Below are 26,063 nucleotides of genomic sequence, written 5' to 3'. Positions count from 1 at the left end.
TTGGGTTTCCATCCCCTGCATCGTGCTCATCCTCCATTAATGTACACGCAGAGTTCGTGTGTAGAGATGATGCAGCAACACTTTATTGCACGGGTCCATTAGTTTCCTATTACTTCCCAGAACCAGGAGTCTTGTCCACAAGCAAACATACAATAGTCTCTAATATTAAATGGATCAAAAATGTTATGGTGGGGTTTTAAATTAACTTTAAATCAACAGCTTACACAACTAAATAAACTCAAAAACAACTGTCTAAACTTTCTATATTTTTCTATGTAACCGCATTTTATAATCTTACCCATTAATTTTACATTGCAGCCCAGTGTGCAGCCTCTTTGAGCATGATCTCAGACATATTGGAAGGCTGTAAGGACAATGGAGATGTGGTTTTCTCGTGCAGAGAGATTGGGGCTTATCCTGCTCTGCTTTCTGTGCAGCAAAAGGTCAAAGAGGCTTTTGATCCGGCTAATGAAGCCATCAAATAGCAGTAGCGCAAAACTGCATAATTGAGTCTATACTGTCTTCTTTTTTTTCTGTTTGCTCTTATCCCTCTCCTTACATCTCTCAGCCTCCTCTCCCTTTTATACCTTAACATTTTGCTCCTCGCTGCTCTCCCCTCCCTCTGTTCGCTGGCTGTCCCTCAAATGAATAAACAAAGGCTCCGAGGGAAAAGAGGTTGCCTGTAAGCGTATTAGGGGTGTAAGCTGTGGGTGTGCTCTCAGCCATGCTAGCCTGGTTGCACACAGGGATTATCAGAGAGTGCAGGGACCGCTAGTTGTTCTGTGCCAGTTTGAAGGTGACCTCCTCTTCAACATCACAGATATATATTGAAACAAGTGGGGCCACAGTCACGCCCAGGGCAGAGCGGCCGCTGGAGCTGATAAGAGTTTGTCATCCATCAAGATCTAGGTGTTATTCTCTTGTGTTCAAATGACAAGCAAATTCCATCCAGTAGTCCATCTTTCCCTTTTTTCATGTGGTATGTGGGTGTAAGTGGCAAGTTAGGATTTTCTTTGATGGCCGTCTCATCTCTCTTATGTTTCATTTTATGACAAGGGAAAAACCCAGAGGATGTGGTGCGAAGATACACAGACAAGATTAAAGTGGTGCCAGACGAGGTAAGAAAAAAGACACACACACACAAACACACACGACTTAAAAGTTTTGTGCCTACGAAAAGATGCACTCTGTCACTGTTTGATGTCCGAAACCAAGTGTGAAAATATAATAATAAATATGGAATGATGACGAATGGCAGCTAAGTATTTTGGTTGGCTATTCCAGGACTGTACCATCTGCATGGAGAGGCTGGTCATGTCATCAGGCTATGAAGGCGTCCTGCAGCACAAAGGCATCAAGCCAGAGCTGGTGGGCAAACTTGGCAAGTGTGGGCACATGTACCATCTGCTGTGCCTGGTGGCCATGTACAACAATGGCAATAAGGTGGGTGAAAGCTTGTGATGTTGCTATGATGTCACTTAAGGCTCAAATAACAAACTTGACTGGATTGCTCGACTGGATTGCAAAGCACCGACAGATCAGGCCTCACAATTATTCTACACAGACGGGGATCTTATGAAGTCTTTTCAGATCAATACTATCAGTCTTGACAGCTTTGTAAAATCATCATGAATTCAGTGCACTTTGATGAAATATGAAAATACTTCTTCCTAATGTTAAAGCAGCAAATACAAGCAGATTTAATCAGCAATCATCATCTGTCATATTAACAGTAATGGTCCAATCAGTTAAATCACTTTGTATGATTAATGTTTGAATTATTTGAAATATGCCTTCTGTTTCAGTCACCACTGATCCCCTTAACAAATATCTGGCTCTTTAGCTGTTAAATGTTCTACTGTGTTGACCAACTAGTTGCTAATTTTTTCTTTCTGTTGTTTGGTGCTGGGAATGGAGCATTTAGTGGGTTAGGGTTATGGTTAGGGTTAGGTGGGAGTGAAGCAAACAGTAAAGTTGTGGGATATGAAGCCAAAACAATAAACTGAAAGACAATAAAACCTTTCTTAGAGCTTCAGAGTCAGATAGTAAATCTCTGTTGGTTTGTTAGAACTACTATTTGATGCATTGTAAATATAAACTTAGTGTGTGCAGCTTTAAATACACAGTTTCAGTGCAGTAAACAAAACATCATTAACTTTTATTGTATTGGGATCAAGGCAGAAATATTGGATACAGATATCTCTCAACCTGTGTTAATAAAAACCAAAAGTATCTGCATGGCTTGATGCCCGTAGAGGTAAGAGGTATATTTAGTAATTTGGGTGAACTGACCCTTTAAAGTACATTGACACTCTCAAAGTAACAAAAGTTAATATCTTGTTAAGTCATGTCATGCCATTATTATTTCTCAAACCAGGATGGCAGTCTTCAGTGCCCAACATGCAAGACCATCTATGGGGAGAAAACAGGCACTCAGCCTCCTGGGAAGATGGAGTACCACGTCATCCCCCACTGCCTGCCCGGCTATTCAGACTCCAAGACCATCCGCATCGTCTACGACATTCCTGCCGGCATCCAGGTCAGGACTGTCTCACTTCGCTAAATCCACCGTGCCGACTTTGTGCTCTGATCCACTGTCTCTCCTCTAAATCTTTGCCCTTTCTACAACAGCTGCTTTATCCTCTTAAGTTTGACTGGCGGTTATTCGTTCAGCAAGGTGAGGTGTTGGGGCTGTGTAAGTCAACGTGAAAACAACGTATTCCACAGTAGTTCTTGAGCAGAGACTGACTCCTGAAAAACTGAAAATGTGAGCAGTACTAGAGTCATATAAGAACCAGTTTCATCATTTAGTAAATAAATGAGTAACCACCAGTGAGTCATTTGTGTATATATCAAACTGATAAATATGTGGATACAAAAACAGCCTTGCTTTGTGTTGGTGGAGTAGCAAAAGCTGTGTATTTCATCCTCTCACTCCTGAGATTAGCTTTAATAGAGTCAATAAACTGACCTTTTTCAACCAGAGGAGCAGGCTTAGTCTCCCAGGGGAAAAAGAACACCAGGAGTCATCTGACTATAGTCTCTTCCCTCTCTTTCTGCCCTCACTCCTCAGTCTACACTGTAATCATCCTGGTGGTTTAGTCTGGTTTATAGGAGCTGATTCTTAGCTGCAAAGTAAGATACTTGATAATGAAGAACATTAAAATAATATTTTAAAATTTGAGATTTTTCAGATGCAAAATTATGTGGCCATTAGTTCAATTGAAACCTCTGGACTTTGCATCTGAACATACTGGGATTTAGTTTTGAAAGTTTCTAAAATATAATAGCCGACTGAAAGAGATAACTGAATATTTAACGGCCATTGTGAGCAACATGAGCTATAAAGGCTCGTCCTGTGGGTACTGTTGACATTTCCTACACAAATAATTGGAAGAGAAGAAAGAGTTGTAACAGATGTTTTTGTTCTTGACATTTTCAGACCAATGAGCACCCCAACCCCGGGAAGAAGTTCAGTGCAAGAGGGTTCCCTCGACACTGTTACCTCCCCGACAATGAGAAAGGCAGGAAGGTAAGTTTTGACACCAGTCCAAGGAAACACTCGTCTGACAGCTCAACAATTAAAAACGTGTTGGAGTCCAGTGCACAGTGCATTGAACTGATCATCAGTATGCCCAGCCTGTATCAAACCTGATTCTCCTGAGAAATCCCATGATGAGTTTCTAAAGCGTGTATTTATTTGTAAGCTGTCTTATATGACTACAAATGTTTTTGTATGAAGTAACAAAATCATTCAAACTGGCTGTTACAGCTTCATTTATCTGTTTCAAAGGTGATCATTCTGCACAGTATGTTTGTACTCCTTTATTTCAGCAAAATTGAAGTTGAGTCATTCCATACAGAGTATAACAGTCATTTAGTTTCTTAGACCAACAGTACTGTAATAAGTATGCGTCTACACCAAAAGCTAAACAATACTAGTCCTGCATGTGATTATTTCTTCCATTTTGCTGTTGAGAGATGATAACTTACTTCATCTTCCTCGCTTGTGTGTCTCCAGGTCCTGAAGTTGCTGATCATGGCCTGGGACCGTCGCCTCATCTTCACCATCGGCACGTCCAGCACCACAGGCGAGTCAGACACAGTGGTGTGGAACGAGATTCACCACAAGACAGAATTTGGCTCCAACCTGACAGGCCACGGCTACCCAGACCCTAACTACTTGGACAACGTCCTGACAGAGCTGTCGGCCCAGGGGGTCGGCGAGGACAACCTGAAGGACTGAGGACCAGCTGAGCTGGTACGCAGGAGCTAACTCACCATGCCCCGTCGTCTCCTAGAGAGCAGGGACACTGCATGACGGGCCAACATGCAGCTGGCAACTCTTTACTCCCCACAAACAAAAAGACCTTGCAGATGTGGTGGCACAAGAGCAACAGAAACAAAATAAATGATGTAATGGTTATGATCAATTTTTTGATTTCTATAACCTAACAAGATTTCCCCCCATGCTGTCTTTTGATCCATGCCATGAGCATGTTGCCTTCATGCCAAATTTTCTCAGAGGATCGAGGAATGTAAAGACGAGGTTTTGATGTTGTTAGGGAAATGGTCGTTAACCCCTTTTAGATTCAAACTGATGCTACTCCTCTGCATTTGGAGTAAAATGACGAGGGGCTAAAACAGTTTAAAGGCATATTTAAAAATGCTGATCTCCAGATTGCATGGCCCAGACTAACGCTGCATAATGAATGTTGAGCGAATATCTGCAATAGGCTGAGGTGCCATTGGAGGACTTGATATTGTGAAGCTTAATATTGTAAAGATACATTCAAGAGAGTTGCAGAATTTGGATTATTTCCCCTGCCCCACCCCCCACCATTTTCTCTAATAATTAATATTGTTCTGTAACAATGTGGTGAGACTTGGTTTTGTGACTTTGGGTTGGGATGGAATGAGAGGATTTGGGCTGGAACAGTGAGTAGAACTGAGTGAAGATGATGTGACTTAAGATTGCACTGGGTTTCTCTGACATTTTCCACTTGTGATACACACAGGTCAGTCGTTCTGTAAAACGAAGGTGTGCTCTGTAGTGCATGAGATAGATTCTGAAGAGAGCTTAAAGGCTATGACATATAAGTGTTTGATGATAAATGTATGTTGTATGGTTAACCTTGTTGACTGTCTGTGAGAGGAGGCGTGAAATAGATGAAACAAGTGTCTTACCAGTCAGTTTGACGCTTGTTTAGAGGTGTTGTAACTTCGAAGGCTGCGGTTGGGAAGCGAGGTTTGCTTCGCTTCAAGGTTAAACTCATTTGTTTTGTTGACGCATTGATGACACTGACCTCTGTGAATATAAAGCCTGCATTATTATTCTCCCTGTTGGAGCAAACCCAGGCATTGGCACAATCCATCATGTTGACCGTACATGGGTGTACGACTGCATGCTCTGAGGCATTAATATGCTGGCTTTAAGTCCTTGAGGAAAGAAGCTGAACGCGCTTCTCACAGATGGACGTTCAGTTTTCCCTCAGAGATTCATCTTGGGCAGCGCTACCCTCCAGCTCGCCTGTGATCTACAAGTCCCCTGTGAGCTTATTTGCTGTCAGACGGTGCGCTGGGCTCTACTGCTTTCTTATAGGGAGCAGTGAAACATCTCATTCCCAGCGTGAGCTCACTCAGAGTTGTTAGGGCCCATCCTGATGTATGGCCTCTTCCACCACTGTTCCTCCTCCTCCTCCTCCTCCTCCTTTAGCAGAGGAAGAGAAAGAACCATGCAAATGTTGGTCTAGTTTGTTAGCTGGCTGTTGATGCGTCACTGGGAACTATTTTTTCCTATACACTCTTTCCCCGTCAGATTTTTATGCCTGTGAGCTAAAGACTTTTTGAAGGTCCTTGGTGGAGATCTTGTGATGTTTCTTTGCTCTGAGATAAAAGATAACCCAGTGCTGCATAATTATCCATGAATATATCTGATCAATTTTAATGAGCAGGGGGATGTTGATGTAAGGTTTAATGTGTTGGCACCCAGCTGCAGACTTAATTTTGGAGTGAATCATAGTCTTCCATAGCACTTTGAGGCAACGGTTTTGTTTAATCGATTGTTTCATTTTTAGGAAAAGGTCTTAAATTGTATTTGCAACAACAAAATCTGTTTCTTTTTTTAAGTTGACATTTATAAACTGGCTTGCAATGCTCTGAAAAAAAACATATATATATATATATGATATACATTTGCAGATGTGATATACCTTGAAATTCAAGCTCAATTTGAGTCTATGGTGTTAGTGTAATTTATTTTTATACTCTTCTATATAGAAAATATACAAATACCAACTGACCCACATACGTATCTATACACAGGCACATATTAACATCAATACATAAAATCTGGCAAAGATGAATTTGTCAGTATGTCAGGGACTGTTGAAATATGTAAGACATGTTATGGACGTCTAATATTACAAGTAGTCTTAGCGTATGCTGCTGTCGTTACCTTAATGTAGAATCTGTGTAGTTGATCCCCTGTGGGACTCCCAATAAATACAGTAAATGTGTCTTTATTATTGGGTGGGGAGCTTTAGCAGCATGAAGATGTCCGTTTCCCCCCAAATGGGCCATTTCTCTTTTTCTACTTTGTCCAGATCATAGGAATTGTTGCAGTCAGCAGTGTTTGTTCAGCCTGAAGGAGAAAACAGCAGGACTGGGATAAATATCAGCTGCAAATATTCTTAGAGTTGTGTTAGATAACTGAAGCGACAGATGGGTGGGATTTACCTCAGTTTGTTGCTAATCATAGATCAATACACTGACTTAAATTGTTTTAAAGGCCCTGAAAACCTATTTTCTCAATCAGGAAATTTTCAGAACTCACCAGAAACTACAGTTCTGTTTTATTATTGTCCTCAAGTCTCTCTGCTTTCCCTTTTATGTAGATCTCTGTGGAAGTCCTGGGATAGAGGTGTACATTTTTGTTGTCATCTGGACTGGGCGAATCTGCATTAAAACACGCCTGCTCATGTCTCTCTTTTTTTTTTGGTGAAATTCAACACACTTTTCTCTTTTCACAAGTTTTAAGCGGGCTGGACTCTGTTGGAAAAAAAGATGATGTCACATAGCTCTGATCACCAATCAGAATTCAGCAACCATTTAATCAAAATCTGATGTCAATTAGTGGTTGTTTGCTTAATCAATCAAACCGCACCAACACAGTCCTGTTCAGCCAGATTAGCTGAGTGTTTTTTCAATATATATATATATATATTTAAACCAAGTTTTCAGGGGCTTTAAACTATTTTTCTGCTCTTTTTTTGGCAGTTTATTTGGTCTTAAACTAAAATTTGGTGTTTTAGCCACACATGCTAAACCAAACCACTAAAAGTATTTGTAACACCTGGGTCAGAATCCCTCATTCTGATCCAGGTGTTGAAAACAACTAACCTGTTTCTTTTCAAGTTTTCTCCTTCACAACTTTTTGACACCCTTTATAACTTGGGACAGCAGGAGAGAATGCTTCCAAACTATCAGGGATTTTTCCATGTCGAGTGCAGTTTCATTAACAAGAGAAATCCAAATGTTTCCTTCTTCAGCTTTTCCTTTTCATGTCGGTCTTGTAATATGAACGATGCAGGCCCTTTAGACTTTTCAGGTGTGTACAGACTTACTGTATATGGGAATGATGAATAAAACATGGTTTGGTATTTATGTGATTAAGAGAGAGATAGTGTTTATGCAATTTACTATTTTTAAGATCCAATACATGATTTATGTGTAGCAAGAAGGCTGATTTATTGGGTTGAAATGACTTTTTCTTTTTCTTTATGGGGTGTCTACATCCACGTTTCTTAAAAAAAAAAAGAAAGGGGGGATTCAAGGATGTTATGAAAACATATATTTTTGATGTCTTTTTTTTAAATGATTGTCTTTAAAATAACTCTTGCATAACATTGCTGTATTACTCTTATTAAGATTCATTCCATACTATTTTCCATTCGATTAGAAGTGGGATAAGAGATGAAATCACTTTGTCCTGATGTATGAAGTATTTACAGTTGTACTCTTGTCATAGTGTCCACAGCAAACTGTACTTCTCTCTCTCTCTAAATGATACCTAAACATTTTGTGTGGATATACTGTACGTTTGTATCTTGTCTGTGTGAATGTGTGCCGAGTGTGCGTCTAGTAAACAAATCCTAGGTTCATGTCCTTTAAAGATACAGTAATGTTCTCCTAGAGGTGCATGTAAACCAAACTGTGAGCAAGTTTATTGACAATACATAGCTTTTGCGTATGAATACATCATATAGCTTCTTTAGAGATGTCACCCAGGTCTTCTGGTGATTTAGCACTGTGGTTTGCATCTTTAAATCCAGTTAGTTAGAAAGGTTTTTTCCTCTACCAGGTTTGATTTACACGATGGGGACGAGACAGCGTTTGGCAGCTCTCCTCACTCTTTCGGCAACATGTGAAACATCTGAATGTTTTGCATTTTTAAGTGCCCATCTGAATTGACATTTTCAAATCATGATTTTGTGGTTTAACTTTGAGTTGTCTTAAGCAGTGTCTACATGTTGCTATTTGAGACGGTTCACAAAGAGAAACAGAGATCAACTAAAAGGAAGGTATAGAGAGACATTGATTAAACTATAAAGGGCTTCTTAATCTATCGGTCTTTATTGAATTGTGATGACCTTGTTGCATGTTTGTGTGTTTCTTGTGGAAAAATAAATGTGCCCTCGACAGGGGTAGTTTGTTTGACCTTTTGTCACCTTGAGTCTTCTCAATTTTTGCTTAGTTCCACCATTTCCTTCTCTCCGGGCAGCTCTGTGCCCTGCACCTTATTATAAGGATATAAACGAGCTTTTCTGGAGGTGTGAGGTGCAGCAGAAACTGCTCTCACTGGCAGTAAATTTGCTTTATAGCCATTTCTGTCACTGGCTGCTGTATGTTGGTGTTGTGGTAAAGAGATGTGGTTGGTGTGTCCCAAGGCAAACTTATGTCCAAGGCCTGTGGGACATCAGAAAACAAACCCTTCTTTCCCTCCAGCACTGACCCAACAGATACCTAAACCTGCTGCCCTGCCTCTGCTCATTGCTCACCACTCATGCCTAATGAGAGAGCTAGCAGGGAGACTGTGCTGCATCATTGCAGGTAGGTCTCTCATTAGCATTTAAATAAGGCTGGGAGGAGAAGTTGCAAACAGTGTTTGTGTGGCATGATTTAACATTAGATTCTGTTGGACTGTCAAGTCTGTGGTTATGGGGCTCTGATTAAATTATTAATGTGGGTTGGTGTGGTAACCATGAAGCTGCAAGGCTGCTCGGGGATCTGTCAGACAGGTAATGATATTTCCTGTAACACCATGAATGAGTGAATGTCATAGCCTGCGCTGAGTCAGGTCTTCCACTTTAAAACTAACCAGGAGAGGAATGGGCATAAGACAGCAAATTAGACACTTAGTATTAATAATTTCTGCTCATGTGTCTGTTAACTGGAAGAGAAAAAAAAGGTACTTCTGTCATTTAGTATTGCACTTCTTTCAAGTTTGGGGACTTGCAGGAAACAGGGAAAAATGTCAAAATCGATATATCAGAGGCTGAGACATCCTGACTTTTTCTCCCTAGCATGAGTCAAATTTCACAAGTACAGAATCCTACAATTCCCATAACGCAACTCAGCAAAATCTTTCATAAGACCTTCCCTGCCAGGTTAATGCCTTAATCTTCAGCAACCTTGATGTCATCATCATGTATTTACAGGCTGTACAGTACACAGTACGTTGAGTAGGCTGAAATATATGTGTAAAATATGTTGAATCTTCCTTTAATGTAGATCCTGTGAGGTGTCATTTTTGTAAATGCGGACACAAATTTTAGACGTTACACTTATTAGCTGAAATAACTTTACTGAATAATACAGTTGTGTTGAGTTCACAGTTAACAATCCACTTTAAACAAACCATCATGGTGTATTTGCAAAACAAAGTACAGGCAGTGTTTTTCTCTCTTTTTTTCATAGTAAGAGCCCTCATTCAGGGGATATAAAGTTCACAAGCAACAGTGATCATGATGTTTACTCTACTTGTGAAATAACTGTGGTAAATCTGAAAATATTGCAAATCAATAAAAACACATTTTCAAATGCAGCAAATACCAAAACACTTTAAATGATTGTGTATCAATGCAGCCTATTGAACTTCATGCCTGGCATGTCCACTACAGTGTTAGTATATACTGAAGATTGTTTATTCCACACATAAATATACCATAGCTCTTCCTCTACAATAAAGACAGACACTACAGTCGCTCTGCCAGAGCATCCTGTAACCTAAACAGCTCCAGAGGCGGGGTGGCCTGCTGAGGCTATCTGACAGATCACAGATATAATCTCAATTACACTCACTGTTTAAGGGAAAGACATTGAGCATTGCTTGCTCTACGGGAAATGGCTTTATAACATGTCCTAGTATAGTCTGTGTGTCTCCCAGATACCTAAAGGAAACAAATTTCAGTACGCAAATATTGTGATTGAGTGCTTGAAAATTCTGTTTAAAAATAAAACTAATAAAAAACAATTTTGGCAACTCAAACAGATTCTGACATTGGTGAGCCAAATTTAATGGCACCAAAATCTAAAGAAAATGTAAACTGCTCAAATGGAAACATCTCACAAAATGATGTCATCTCATTTATACTGTGGCTGGTCATTTATATGTATGGACATAATATTTAACAGGTAAATATTACCCATATGACTTTGGGAATGGCTATTACAATGTATCCTCAACTGCAATGTAAATATGCAAATGATATCAGAACCAAACATTTAACTTGACTGGCGATAGCACCAAACGAAAGCACATTGTTTTGTCATAAAGGGCCCAAAGCAACAATTAAAACAGAATTCACTTTGCTCACTGAACAGGCAAAGTTATACTGTGGCGTGTGCACCATCATGTCAAAAACGGTGGTTTGAACAATAATGTTACTGTCATTGCTACATTGAGGCCATGGTAATAAATTGACTTCATAAAATACAAAACGTTGATAAAAGCAATATCAAAACACCTTACATTCAGATACTGTAGATTACATTACAACAAGCTTTTTGCATAAAAATGTGTGACCGAGGTCCTGTACAGTATCTCAAAATATAAAAGCATCTTTTCACATTTCACAACAAGTGGATGCAGGCCATGCAACAGATTGCTTGTTATCTACATAAAAATATAATGTTAGATCATGCTTCAAAGTCCCTCTGCCCCCTTTATTGTCAAGTATCATAATCTCTCGCCGGCGCTGCTGAAATCATTGGCGCTCAGACATTACAAAAAGATTCAAAGTGGCAGAATTCCCTCTGCTCTATAGAAATGTACTAAAAGGCCGGAAGAGGTTGCACACTGTGGCCACTTTTCTTCCCTGACAATCAAGAACGTGAATATCTGATGTCCACTTGTGTTAGTACAGGATAGTGCCAGTCATCCCCACTCAAGCATTATCGTGGATCCCTGTTCAAGTCTAATCTAGGGATTCAGAATGACACCGGTGGCATCCTCCTGTTCTCTGCGCTGGAAGGTGTCATGAGCCTGTTCCAGATCCTCTATCACCCCTAACAGCCGAGCAGCGACACCCTGACCTGGCTTCAGGAGCTGAACATTGCATTCTGCACCATCTACGAGACAGAAAGTGTAAAATAATAGTGAAATAAAAACATAGGCAACGATAAACACATAGTTTTAATAATTTTGACAAAAATTGATTTTATAGCAGAAAATGTAACATCTAAATGCAGCAGCTGGAGCCTCACCTGGGTGGATGTCGGAGTTGATATTTTCTCTGTTGCTGGGCGTCTGATCAGCGTCTGGCATCTCCAGATATTTTTTCCTGCAGTATCAGTCAGGAACATTAATCATATAATCACTGACTCTTCTCTGTGAACTGCTTTGTCTTTTCATAGAGTGACAATAAAACATCTGATTGTAATGTCCACAATCAGCAACAGCAGCAGTGCGGCAGTAGTTCCAGTGTTACATGATAGACCTCTAGTGTCCAGTAAGTGAACTGCATCTACAGATTGTTTCCTCCACTTACCTGAGTTTGTCTCTGCCGTGGAGCAGCTGCTTGTAAATGGTCTGAGTCTCTACGTCAGGATCTAGGGGGTCACTCCAATCCCCCAGAGTCACAGCGGAGTGGGTTCTACTGCAGCCTGTAACTGAGAACCAGCCATACAGATAAATGTGACAAACCCTTCAACTACAGCATTAGGTGAAAGTTAATAGTCCCATTGCCATTCAAACCTGAACTTTGGCATTACCCAAGATTTAATCCTGTAACCATGTGTCCCATAAACAATGACGCATCAAAATATTATGTAGCTCAGAACTGTGATAAGCCACATGGTAAACTATCATGTGTATTGATGAGGTCCTCAGAGATCAGAGAAAATCAAATGATGATTTCCAGCACAAGATGTAAGTCTGCATGTTGATGGACAATATTTTGTAGTATGTAGGAGGTTCTGGGAAGCTCTTAACTCCTGATGATCCTTCCGAGGGTGTCCTGGGTTAAATTCAAAGTTTTTGTAACGCAAGGTGACAAAACATAAACTGCTCACACTCATCCTCTTCTAAAATCAAAGTTTGACTTTTCATATATGCTCACACACTGCACAGTTACAACACATCACGAGTAAGCTTCAGAAGCAGGATTACCAGCACGGTCCGCCTGCAGGCAGCAGGTCCACTTGCCACTGCGATGAGCCCCTGGATGGAAAGAGGGCAGCATGCGCTCATTGTAGATGCTGACTTTCCTGATGGCTGACAGCCACTGGTTCAGCTCATTCACGTTCTATTCAGACACAAACATACCACAAACCATTCATTTGGTGGTCAATTTAAGTTAAGTAAAATCAGAGCAGAATTTAATGCAAAAGTGATTATAATATGTAATTAAAATAATACATGAATTGCCTGAAGCAAATAAGTCTAAACATTTATTTTTAAACAAGGGGGAAATTAATGGTGAAATGCATTCAAATAGATTAAAAAGTAAAGTAATTATTGTATTTTTTGAGATAATAACAATATAATTGTTAACTGTGCCAAAAGCCAAAAAAGCATGCTGGTGACTGGCTGGCGTCAGTACCAATGCACCTTGCACTGGATGTACATGGTGTGCAGCTGCCCATCGTTGTCCTGGGTGATGACCTGCATTACATTCTGCTGCTGAAAGGCATTTTCATCCACCCTCTCCACCGCACACACACACTGAATAGGGATGGAGGAGCGCACCTGCGATAATTCAGACACAAACCACGACACCAATTAACACAAGTATACACAGGCTGGTAATGACAGATCATGCTTCTGAGTCAGGCGGTTTACACTAAGGTTTGAGTGAAATAAAAGTGACATTTGACCACACAGCAAATTAAAGGAGCAGTGAATGATAGCGAAATATTTTTTCATACATCAGGCTGGGGGGGTGGGGGGGTGGAGGGGGTTTACCGTATGAGAAAAGGAGGAAGTGAAGATGAAATCAGCATGGCAGCAAAGGCCACTTTAAAGTGTAAATCAGGTACTTCCAATGGGAGCACGCTCCACTGAAACTGGAGTACTCCAACATGGAGGAAAGGGGCCAGGACATTGTCTGCAATCTGATTTGCAATGTTAGCATGAATATCCACAGCCTTCAATTAACCCTCTCCTTTATTCCACTCAAACAAAACAGAGACTGGCTCAAAGAAAGAGCTTTTTACTGGGCTAGAGAGAGCCCACTCCCCTGCCTGTGTCCCTCTCTCTCCATCTCTGGGCTGGTAAATGAGAGGAGATCATTATCACAAGGTTAGGCACCACATGGTAATAACACTAATGATCTCACGAGGATATCAACACAAATATATTAAAGCAAGCTGAGGATGACAAAAATGTTTCCTCATTTTATGAGCCAACTTGATAAATATCCCTCAAAGGGCAGGCACAGCTACTAATTCATCATAAGATGGCATATCAGCTTCTAATAATGGATGAGTCACTTTCTCGCGACTTTGATTCAAAGTTTGCTCATCTATTTTTGGCTAATATAAGACAAAGGTAATAAAGATTAATCTGGCAGGCATTCACTTAAATTTGGTCCAAAAGTCACATTAGCAGGCACATTACGGGAAAATGCTTCTAGTTATACAGCCAGATGTTAAAACAACAAAACTTATGACTGTGGCTGGTTGCCAAAATGGAAAGAAGAGTAGATAAAAAATAACATTTTCTAACACAAAGCTCTAGCCTACTGAATCAGTACCAACCTGCCAATCAGGAGTTTTGGCGTAGGAAAGGGTCTCACTAGTCAACCAGAAGTACCGCTTCTTAAAGGCAAAGCGGGACAGCAGTTGGGGTCCTTCTGCCTTGTGTTTGTGGAGGTACCCCTCTTTGACAGTAACTGAGGGCATGAATACAGCCCTCTGTGGCACCTCAGACACTGCAGTACAGAGAAGAAAGAGTTTTAAACTGGACAAGGAAACACTTTGTTAAACACATGTTCATCCATATAGACACAAGGTGGTGCTGTGACAATAAACAAACAGAGCACGTTCCATTGTTAAACTACACTACATGTTTTTATTTTCTGCACTTTGTTATAGATGGCACCTCGGCTGCCTTCCATTGCCATGTGAAGGACAGCTTCAAAGAGGTGAAACACGCGTCCACTTCTGTCCAACAAATCCACCTGAAGAGCATTAAATGTCAAACTGGCCTTTAAGAGAAAAGAGTGGGTGTGATGTTCAGAAAGAGGCTGAAACATAATATGTCAGAGAGGGAAGATGTTTCACAACAACAGCCTCACTGACACATGACGGTAAGAAAGCAGCCCAGACATGTTTGGTAACCAGTGTGGCGTGTACAAGTGCATGCAGCGTCTCACTCCAACTCCCCGTCTGCTCTTCTAAGGCTTCCAGCTAGTTATGAATATTTCACCACTGGGCTACAGTATGGTTTCATTTAATCCTGATATCAGCTGGGGAGCTTCTGCACTACCAGCTGGCCTGCGGCTGATGAGATCAACAGCATGACCTCTGAACTTTCCTCTTGATTACCTGTTTAGTGGTGCGTTCACTGTTATCAGCCTTACCGATGTCGTGATCTATGTCGATTAACTTGTCCAGTAAGTCTTTGAGAGAGGCCACACTGCGAAGGATGATGGGATGGAGAGGTGCCATCCACTGCTCCTTCCCATGACCCAGCTGAAGACCCAAGTTCCCGACACTTTGCAATGCCTGGCAACCATAAAGAAACAATTTCTATTCAACACACTTATCTTCTGCACATGAAATCATCTCGGCCTCCTAACCTGACAGTAACTGTCAGAACTCAGTACGAGTGACTGCACATCTCAAAGTGGGAGATCAAAAGGGTCCCTTAGGCCAAGCATGCTGTGAGGCCCTTTGTCTGGCCCACACCTGGCCTAGGGTGCGGAGGAAGTCCCTCTCTACACCCTCTCTGATGCTCGGCTTTGAACCGCAGTCTGGTCGCAGCGCTCACAGAGGTAAAAATAGCCTGTTCCCTTTCTCTGTAGAGGACCCATGGCAACAGCACTTCAGCACCATGGACAGCAACCATAGAAGCAACATATGAGGAATGAGGTTTCACTTTTCTTTTAATGAGAGATCATGACACCCCTGTTTCTAATGATGCCGAGGATGCGGTTGCCCCGTTATTTAAAAACATAGGGAGTTCTCAGTTATAGCCTATTGGGCGCCTTTCTTGACAGTCACCAGGAAATGGGTTTTCGATGGTGCCTTGCTTTTGTAATTTGACCTGATTCCAGTTGAAACAGGGATGTTAGAGCCGAGGATAATGTGAGAAGGTATTGTTCAAAAACAATGGCAAACAATGGCACAGAAAACCACTGCATACCTGACATAGTTGGATTTGAATCCACTGTGAAATGTATTGTGTCTGTTGTATTAAATTTCTGCTTCTACAAAACAAATGGATTCAAGCTTACAGGACACTATAATGGGACAGATGAAGGGAAGAATCAATAGTGGGAACTTTTGAAATAGTAACTGACACTGACACTACTACCTGTACACATAGTATAGACACAGTATGTTGTATTCATGTATCATATTTACTTTACTTACTGTACACATGCAAATTACAATTCCTTCAAGCTGGCACTTCAACATTTAGCCTCAGCTGCAGTGCATCCGGCCTCTTTACTGTTTGTTTTGTCTGCACTTAAGTGTGATGTCTGGACATGAATAAATTATTCATAGCAATATCTATGTGTACGTTTGAGTGGTGAATTATACCTTGGCCAGTAGTAACAGTGTTCTGCTTGTGCGCGTGTCAGCATGCTGGTCCCTCAGCTGGAACAGTTTGGGCGTGAGGATGGCAGGAGCAAAAAAACGTAGGAAAAAGAATCCACTGATGGCCAGATACTTCACATCCTGTAAAGATTTGGTGATATTGACAAGAGAGTTAAGGGCTGTTTCTGAGGATAACAACTGCAGTGCAATACCTCACATGTAAAGGTAATGTAAACTCTAATGCACTGATATTATAAAATGCACTTGAGATTGCATTTCCAGCTCTTCTTTGCTCCAGACTGACCTCATTCTCAGGTTCAGAAAATTGCTCCTCTACTCTCTTGTGCAGCTGTTTAAAGGCCACTCTCATGACGGGAGGACACTGATCGACTGAGCCCACGATTGATTCAATGATGCTGGTTAGGTAGCTCTGCAGCATCTCTACACTGCTGTCCCGCACCTCCGCCTCTGACACTCCACCCTTAAATGAAATCCGCCTTCAGAGAGAAAGAAAGATATAGCAAAGGACTGAATCCCGCTGTTGCAAATCTATTCATTACAAGAACAATTCAAGGACAAGATGCTGTTTGTAGCTGGTCTAAATGCTAGCAAAGACCATACATAATTAACCATACTAATCAAACACTCAAATCTACAATGGCTTTTGTAATATAACTGATAATGTCTCTGTTCATGATAACGTCATTATATGTGAGAGCATCCAAGGAACGCACATAGTGAGTACTGAATTGAGGATATCATGGGAGATTTATAGACAGGGAGTGGAGACAACAAATAAGGTGATGGCAGGCACAGCTACGGCAGACGTAGAGGACGTTAGATCCTAGATCTCCCTCCATGTCAGCGATAGACATCTCAGGGGGCTCATAGCAGTTGCCAAGCAACAGCCTTCCCCCTTTTTACATTCCTTTTTTTTTTTCATTTTCTCACATTGATGTCTTCCTTTCAAGGGTAAAGGGTAAACGAGTGGCCAGTCTCATGTGGCAGCTTTTCCATTTGACCATTTCCACACATAGAATGTGGAATATAAACATACATTTTACTTATCGTTTGTGGCTGAAGACAAGCACCAGCGAGACATATTCACACTATGTTTAGATCAGATTATGATGAATTGAATATGATCTGTTTTACCTTGTGCGGTTCAGGTCAATCTTACATGGATCCAGTTCAATGTATTTCTTCTCATCAAAGATTCGGTTGATGATGGGCTTCAGCACCTCATGCAGATACAGCATGCCAACAGCCTGACAGCAAACAATGCCATATGTTGAAGACACCGCATTTGCATTTAGTCTACAGGGATTCTTTCCTACAGTGTAAATCAGCATGGTACAAAAAATAACCAAGGTGTGATATGATGCAGCAGGGAACCATAAGACATACTATTCACTCAGTTTACATTTAAAAGAGATGGTAATGTACACAAAGATAATAACTGAGATTGTCTACAAGAGTGAAAATACTTAGGAGTCACATCATGCTTTTACTTACAAGAGGGACAGAAAAATCAATTATTCTCAAATATTGATCAAATAAAACAGCTGACACACCAACGCACCTTCATAAACTGTTCCATGGCTTTGGAGGCAAGTGAGTTGGAGCGAAATAAAGTGTTTGGATCAGCTATGAGAGCAAAACAAAAGAAATAGATTGTTTTATTGTAAATAACAACATAACATATTGAAGATTTATGAGAAAAAAGATTCATGGTTTTTGAACAAGGAAAGAGTGTGCTGTCTACTTTTCGTGTAATATCTAATGGGATTCTGGCAAAAACTTCTATCAATGGCATCTACTTGATTTTAATTACCTAAGTAGAATCAGTCAGTTTTTTTCCAAATAAAGCATTTCAAAAATAACGCTATGTTTCATGATTGATAAAAACCAACAAAGGATTCCCACACTGTATAATAATAGCTCCAAATAAATGTAATGAAGTAATGGTTTCGTTTTCACAGAGATCTTTATAAGGCATTCAGCAATTCCTGATGCCTATGAGCCTCTGAATCAGTACATACAGAGTTTTTGTGCATTCATTCTATCTTGTTTGATATACATCTTTAATGTATGTCTGTCAGCCTGCTTTTGAAACACTGAGTGTGACAGTGTGACAAATGAAGGCAGACTGACCTTGTTTTTCCATCATTTAAGTCCCTCAATGTGACAACATAATATATCCACTGTAACAGGATTCGGTTTCCAGGTAAAATATTTTGATTTTAAAAATCAGGACATATAAGAGAGGTTGGGTGAACATATATTTTTTCTTGCCCCTGTGCCCAACTTGTGTGGCTGCTCACGGCATCTATTCCTGATCAACCATTTACCGTTCTGTGGAGTTGCTATGGAAACTTAGTCGCTATGCTTATTATCTCAAACTACATCAACAGTACCCAAAGACCAGAGCACAACTCTGTGTGTGAATTAGCAATAGTTATGTGGTGCGGAGGCAAAAAACATGACTAATGTAGAGCACAGAGAAGCCATGAGAAGACGGTTGGGTGAGTAAATAATTGGCATCAGGGTAGTAAATATAGTGCTGGTAGGCTTGAACTGCCCACACACAGACCACGAATGCAGCAATCAGAGACCTTAATGTCAATTCAGAGTTAAAAAGCAGCAACCCTCTGATGGTCTCTGGAGACAGAATTAAAAACAGAAAACTGGCAACTAACAAACTTTGACTAATATAAACACTGACTCATAGAGATATAGTTAGGTCTTACGCACTCTGTGTATTGTGTATTCACAATTCTTACATGAAAAATGTTTGACAAGAATACATAATAAATACACTGTAGCCATGAAATGCAACCTATTAAACCCGTCTTTGTTGATAAGTGAAATTGTGATTTTCTAAACTGCAAGCTAGAATACACAAAATTAAAAAGGTCCAAATATCTTAGCTTTATGAAGATCTCTAATGGATGGCTGATCTGATGTTTTAGATTACTCTGATATCTTGATATGTTGTTACTTTGACTCACTGGTGTGGTTGACCTCCCGGGTGTTAAGGTAATCCAGAAATGGCACCACCAGGCCCTGGCCCAGGTAGATCTTCACCAGGGTCATTGCCACATCCTGTCGGCTCTCAACCGTGGTCACCTCCTCCAGCATTGTCAAAGCACTGCTATCCTCCACCTGGTGAGAGGAGGACTCAGGTCATGACACGCTGCCATTTGAAAGCCAGTACGGGATTAAAAAACCAGGTGGAGTTAAGATAAATGTGGATTAGTTTTATGGAAAACATTAGAGCTGTCATGACAGAACTCAATTTAAATATCAGTGATAAAGAGGAGTTGCTAACCTCGGTGGGGGAGATGACTGACTCAACCAAAAGGTCTATGAGGGGCTGATAGTACACAGACGGCAAAATTCGATCCTCCACCAAACGCACCTTCAGGCGCAACGCTCCCAGCTTGCCACTAGAAACAGAAATCAAATCTCAGCAAGAGGAGATTTTTTGCACACGTTGAGCTGGTACTAAAAAATGTTCATGATACCCAGAGCATTTCATCTGGAAAAGAAGGATTTTTTAATAAACATGACTACTTGGATTTATTTGTTTTTTCTGTAAGTGAAGAACAACCAAATACATTTTCGTAGCATTGTCAAATAATTGCAATATCACTTGGACTGTTCCTGTGTAGGATGTCTACTGAGAGAAGTGTGACAAAGAGAGGATTGTATAAGTGCATCTAATATAAAATGTTTATATTATTGTAAGTGTGAAAAACTGATCATATATTCATAGTTATGGTAAATGACTGTTAAGGTATAAAAAGGTATGATCACACTGTTTTTGTAAACCAACAGATCTAACAGATAGTCTCTGAGGTATTTTCTCTTCCAATGTCATTTTCTTCTCTTTATTCAGTTGAAACTAAGCCTCTAATCAAATTTCTACTCAGTGGTGTGTTCCTCTCTGTAAAACCCCTTTAACTGTGTGTCAGATCCTAATGACGCTCTGAGATTCATTTCTGTTTGACACTATTCCTCTGCAGTTCGCTCAGCCTCCTTTGCTCTAAAATTATCTCAAGGAAGAGATGCTGTCAGAGACCCAGTCGTACACCTGTGAATGTTCATTGAAATGCATGAAATAAAGCATGAGGGGGTGCACATTCTTTCCTCGGCTGCATTTTAAAAGGACAGACCGATCGCTGCAATATTTGAGTCTTAAGATAAGATTCCAAAAAACAGTCAACAAAATGTTTGTCTCAGCTACACCAGCACGCAAACTCACCACATTGAATAAACAAGTACAACCATAATCCTCACCCAGCGTCAACCTCATTGTTTCCCAAGGGTAGCAAACGAAACCAGCCCTCTAACAGAGGTGTCTTGTGCAAACAAGCAAAAGGGATTTCCACCTGTGGAAAGAAACAACATAGAAGGACACAATATCAGACCACAACAACAACTTATTAAGTAATATTACGGTGAACTCACATATGAATCATACAGTATTTTATACATTAAATCTATGAAATATGTAACATTATACAGTGTCTTGATAAAACACAGTAATCATGCCGTCCTCACCTTGCCCAGAAAGTCATTCTTGCCCACCATGTCCCAATCCCAGACCTCCACAGTGACAGTTCCCTCCTCACTTAACTCCTCTGGATCCAACTCCAGCTCCAGGGTCTCTCCCCAATGAGGGAAACGTGTCTTCTTGATAATCTGAAAGCAGGTTGGGGGGGGTTAAAAAATCTTAAAACTATCTCTGTTCACTACACTACTCCACCTCAGCTCTGATCTGATGTATACAGTGATATGAAATAAAATGACACTCATACAATCAACAAACATCGATTACAATATAAGCATGTGAGCTCCTGGCTTCAGTGAAACCAATACATACTGCACATGCACACACACACACACACACACACAGAGCTCACCGAAGTCTCTGCACTGTGGTTGTTGAAAATAACTCTGGTAAATGGATCCGATGTTCCGGAGATGTCTCTCGGAGCCAGGTCTCTGTGGTGTCACCAGAACAAAAGACAAACACAACTGTTCAATACATTAAAGTGACCAACAAAACCTTACTCCCCTTCTTTGTAAATTAGTATGTTAGGTGCAGCAAGGTGAAATAGCTAAACCATGACTTTTCACTTGACCTCAATCTTTCATACAAATTCACATCCATCCGAGCGTGTTTGAATAACACAGTGTCAAGCTCTGAGTGACATGCTCATTAGAGCCCTGCCTGAGAGGGAGAGATTGCAGCCTGGGACACACAGATGGGGCAGTGAGTGGTGTGATAGCAGCAGAATTACTCAGGAAGGGAGTGTGGAGGCCTGCGGGGTGATGGTGATAAGATTTCAGCACAGGAATAGTGATGACATTGTCGTGTCTCGCTGCAAGATACTCCGCCACAGAAATTTAACTTATGATTGACGACCACTTTAATTATCTGAAAAGTACACAACTGTGACACGCACAAAAGTCAAGATAGATGATTATCAGACCCAGACCCTACGAGCAAAGGCCAGCTTATCTAATCTTTGGCCCTATGCGGGTCTTTAATGATAGTTTTGTAGTACAATGTTCCGTCTAAATAAGCTCATATTTATAACATAACGCAGTGGCAGCTTTTCAAGGTCACAATCATGCTACCTGGCTTCAATGACTTGACATCGCAGGCTGATCCTCTCTGTGTCTTTCAGCAGCTCCAGACTCAGGTGGATCTCCCCCTGGACCTCTTCATCAGGATCAACCCTTGTCAGATTGAGCCAGCTATCCAGCCCTGACCAGACCACACAGAGAGCATCATCCATTCAGACAGCAGTCCATATTACAAACATGGAAACTAGGGATGCAATCAAACATTGTTTTTCCTTTGTGTCTTGGTTTTAGGCTGCCAGGGACAACGTTAAAATAATTAGCCTTTGGGCTTTTTCTGGCATATTTAAAAATGTTTATTAATATGCACTGTCCCTGAGAAATAAACTAAAGGAACAATGGTCTTTTATTTTTCTTTATTTTCTCATCTTTTCATTGTTTGGTTGACAAATTCATGTATTAAAAACATCATTTCAGAAGCAATGGAAATAGTATTCATGTAATCTTTTAACCTTAATAGAGAGAATGGAAGTGAGAAACAATTATTCAATTTAACAATGAGCTCATCAACAGAAAATCATTTCAGCTTTGTTTCAGCTTTTTTTAAAGATTCCCTGCTTCTAGCTTCTCAGTTATGAGCTTTTCTTTGTCTTAATCGATCGTAAAACTAATTATTTTAAGATTTTGAGAGTAGCTTGAGGAAAACAAGCAATTGAATGACATGTATAGCAAAGGGCATTTTTCACTGTTTTCTGAAATTTTATAGATAATTGAAAACTATAGTTAGCTGTAGTAATAAATAATAGTAATAAATGTATTTACCAGTAAGTAAGTCAATATAAAAAAATATCTAATTTTGTGTCAATAATGTTCCAAGGATAAGCAAATGTAAGACAAGCTTAAGACATGCACAGCTACACTACAGTCTAATATTGGAAGCAGCATGTAATGTATTTGATTGTAGGCATGTCAAACTGAATGTGTTCTGTTTTCATTATTTCAGAAATATCTGACATAAACAAGCGTATAATGTCAAGGTCAGACTGTGAGAAGGTTCCTGCGAGGGAGTAACTGACTGCACCAATGTATCACATGACTGAATGCCATGCTAGGTTGCTTTCTAAAGAGAGCCATCATCAGTACGCAGCAAACATACCCTGATAAACACTTGGAGAAATTTCATAAAACTACATGTCAACACACCACATTTTAAATGCCATATGGCTGGCCAAGACAGCACAGAGCATGCTGGAGTTCATACTGAGGTAAACACTGTGACTAATTTCTTGAATGTGTAAGCCTCTGAGAGAGAGCCAGACATTTATTGCTTTGAGGCCATTTGAAATGCTTTAGTTGTTCTACTCGTCTCGTGGGGTTTGAAACAAAGGTTTAAAATACACGATGAAGTGTTGAGACAGACACGCACCAGGAGAGTCATCATAATAACACATTTATCAGTGTGAACGCCTGTTTCACTTCCTCTTGAGCTTTTACACAACTCAAAAACACTCTGAAAGAAATGATTGATAAATGAGAACAAATCGAATTAAATGTGTGAGCGTGCACTGCTCAACATTCCCAGCGGCTTGGGGTTAAAAAAGGCAAGTCTCCTTAATCGTTCAGACCTTTGACTCGGTCATGGGAACCCATGTATGTTTAACCTCTGAGCTCTGGTCATGAGTCCATCCTGCTATGTATGAAGTCTTGTTTAGTCGTACCTTTAGTTTGAGATCCAATGGCTTCTTTGCTCAGAGTTATCTTTCCAATAACATCATCGTGACTGCAGGAAAAGATAAAAGAACAGATGATCAGATTGAAGCAATTGAAAATATGATCAAATGTGTTTGTTCTCATTGAAGTTAAATGAAGTGACAGATTGATTAGTGTACTGGACAGAAGAAGAGGTGAAAAAACAACTTTCAATCAATCTGGGTGACCATCTGCCTGATGATGTTTGTTTATTTAAAACTTGGGTTTTTTCCCTCAAAATATATAAACTGAGGTCTTAACCCAAATAAATCAGTTCATGAGCCAAGTTAAGCAAACACTGATGGCTTAATAGAAGATAAATGACTGTATCCTTCAACAGTAATGGTTGAATATGGAGTCATTTATAGACAGTTTTGGCTTTACCCAATTGTGTCCTCATCCATGACATGAAAGGAGAGTGAATGAAACCCCATTGGAAGGTGCAGCGTGTACTCTTCACCCCAGAAAGGATTAAGGTTCTTCCACACTGTGGCAGTCCTGAAAAGAGACAGGAGTCACTGTAAATGTGGCAGCAGCATACACCCACCATCACTCACCTCATAAATGTGCCTGAGGGAAGACATCTTCATATGCTCTTCTAGTAATATGCAAAAATATTCTAAATGGATCATTTACACAAGTCTCTACACTAGTTTTTTTCTATGTGGGCATTTCAAGGAGTCACGAGAAAAATCGGAGAGGTCGTGAGATGAAGGAGAATAAACACATATCTGCAATACAAAATGTTATCATTATTTTCTGACTTGTACGTAAAGTTTCTGGATACTGGAACAGGCAGTTCCCTAGAAATATTTCAAATGAAACAATCTGAAATAGGAGATTAATCTTTGGTAACACTGCTCACAACTAAATATTGCTTCATTTTAAGTGATCACGTTGTAAAAAGGTTGGAAACCACAGCTCCACATCAAGCTGAAAATCTTTTTGATACTAGATATGGTTCCACGTAGCATTTAGTTTGTTTTCTGGATGAATCATTTTACAAGGGTTCCTAAGAGGTCTGCTGGACAACCAGGGTGTGTATTAATACACAATACTTGGAATGAAATGTATCCACAACACTATCAAACCCCTCAAGTGCCTGGTCAGATTAATAGTCATGTTTGTTTTAGATTGTCTTATTAGGAAAGTTCAGCGACTGTTTGTGTTTAAAAAACAGGTCTACAAAGGAGTGAGATATCTACAAGTATCATTCAAGCATCAGCACTATACTCTAGTAACACATAGTCAAAAATGATTATAGATTTGAAAGAATACTTAACCCTGAGGACAACCTACAAACCCTGAATGTTTTAAATCAGCCCCTCTGTTTCTGAGAGAGTACTGAACCATCATCCATGAGCATCACAGTCAAGGAGTCAGTTGGCCAGTAACAAGTACAAGATAATTGGTGTGAGTGTCTGCAGTGAATCACTGTTTTCCCTCACTATACCAGATGGAATAGCCACTAAATTGATCCCATATTCCTTTACAGTATATTTCCACCACTTAGAAATATACTGTAGAGTCTACCTGCTATCTGGAAGAAAAACGTGCTGAACATTTAGAGGTCTGAAACTCAAACGGAGAACACCTCAGCTCTGATGTATTATGCTCTCAGCTCCCACCATCCTCCTTGCTTACACCGGGAGCTCCCTGCAATAATTGATGCACCTTCTCCATGGTTACCTGCGGGTGTTTTAAAGGCCAGACAAGTATCGGGTTCTCTGTGTTGGAAGGGCCACCCTGTGGGCACCACCACCCTGATCACACACGCTCCACCCTGGGCTAACATGTGAAAAATGGCTGGAAAACTAACATAGGACAAATACCTCGACTACACTTGAGGATATTCAAATCGGAATACAAAGACTATAGATAAGAGACATCCTGCAGCTGTAGTTGGTTTTAGACTAAACAAGTCGCAAGTAGAGCAGGACTCACCTGGCCACAACTTCATTGTCAACTTTTACAATGCAGTATGGATCACTGGTTCCGGAGCTTAAGATGACAAGAAAAATGCATATTAGACATGATACGTGAAGATGACAAGTCCATTTGTCTCGTCAATTGTTGTCTTTTCTTAAACAAAAACGTAAACTGGGACAGTCCTGACTTTCTATCTCACATTTCAAGTTGTTTTTTTCTTACCTCTCGAGCCTGATGAATATATCTGTATTTTAAAGGCTTCATTTCATCTAAGAGCCATAAGACCATATAGCACAGATAAGCACCTGCCATTCAGAAACTACTTACACGTCTTTTGCCGGGAGGTTCCTGCCCTCGACAATTCGAAAATAAAGAGATGTGTTTCTGGCCATTTTCAGTCGGGTGAGCTATTGTCCAATTTCTCCTTGTGTGTTCCCATACGCGCTCTTATAAATAGTGCTCTTCCCCTCCGCAAGTGAGTTTTCTTCATTTCATGGCACCTTCGGCGCGTGACGGCGCACAGC

General features: G+C 40.4%; 2 protein-coding genes across 4 annotated transcripts in view; one reads left to right on the top strand and one right to left on the bottom strand.

Annotated features, from left to right (window-relative positions):
- The window catches only part of dtx1 (deltex 1, E3 ubiquitin ligase), a 41,271-nt gene extending 35,581 nt beyond the window's left edge, over positions 1–5,690 (top strand). For all 3 annotated transcript variants that reach the window (XM_053325067.1, XM_053325065.1, XM_053325064.1), the window contains exons 6-10: positions 1,057–1,118; positions 1,285–1,443; positions 2,378–2,539; positions 3,443–3,532; positions 4,022–5,690. In XM_053325067.1, coding sequence (XP_053181042.1) covers positions 1,057–1,118; positions 1,285–1,443; positions 2,378–2,539; positions 3,443–3,532; positions 4,022–4,246 — 698 coding nt within the window. In that variant the 3' untranslated portion in view covers positions 4,247–5,690. The remainder of the gene's footprint in view (positions 1–1,056; positions 1,119–1,284; positions 1,444–2,377; positions 2,540–3,442; positions 3,533–4,021) is intronic.
- A 5,792-nt stretch (positions 5,691–11,482) lies between these two features.
- LOC128364556 (rasGAP-activating-like protein 1) lies at positions 11,483–25,985 on the bottom strand. The gene is made up of 21 exons (XM_053325107.1): positions 25,867–25,985; positions 25,555–25,611; positions 23,995–24,108; positions 23,580–23,641; positions 21,916–22,045; positions 21,195–21,276; positions 20,833–20,973; positions 20,569–20,660; positions 19,598–19,715; positions 19,278–19,431; positions 17,849–17,913; positions 17,422–17,534; positions 16,571–16,763; positions 16,270–16,407; positions 15,084–15,228; positions 14,260–14,432; positions 13,112–13,249; positions 12,671–12,806; positions 12,051–12,171; positions 11,767–11,843; positions 11,483–11,631 (listed from the first exon to the last, which is right to left on the bottom strand). Exons 1-21 carry the CDS (start codon positions 25,929–25,931, stop codon positions 11,483–11,485), a joined length of 2,463 nt encoding a protein of 820 aa, XP_053181082.1. The 5' UTR covers positions 25,932–25,985.
- Between the last annotated feature and the right edge of the window lie 78 nt (positions 25,986–26,063).

The sequence above is a fragment of the Scomber japonicus genome, chromosome 9 (assembly GCF_027409825.1).
Source record: "Scomber japonicus isolate fScoJap1 chromosome 9, fScoJap1.pri, whole genome shotgun sequence".
NCBI lineage: Eukaryota > Metazoa > Chordata > Actinopteri > Scombriformes > Scombridae > Scomber > Scomber japonicus.
This window is presented reverse-complemented; position numbering and strand designations above follow the sequence as displayed.

Coding starts and splice junctions, on each gene's coding strand:
- LOC128364556 (XM_053325107.1), bottom strand. CDS start 25,931: ATGGCCAGAAACACATCTCTTTATTTTCGAATTGTCGAGGGCAGGAAC. Junction 16,408..16,570: donor TTTCTGAACCTGAGAATGAG/GTCAGTCTGGAG, acceptor AAATCTTTACAG/GATGTGAAGTATCTGGCCAT. Junction 14,433..15,083: donor CGACATAGATCACGACATCG/GTAAGGCTGATA, acceptor TCTGTACTGCAG/TGTCTGAGGTGCCACAGAGG.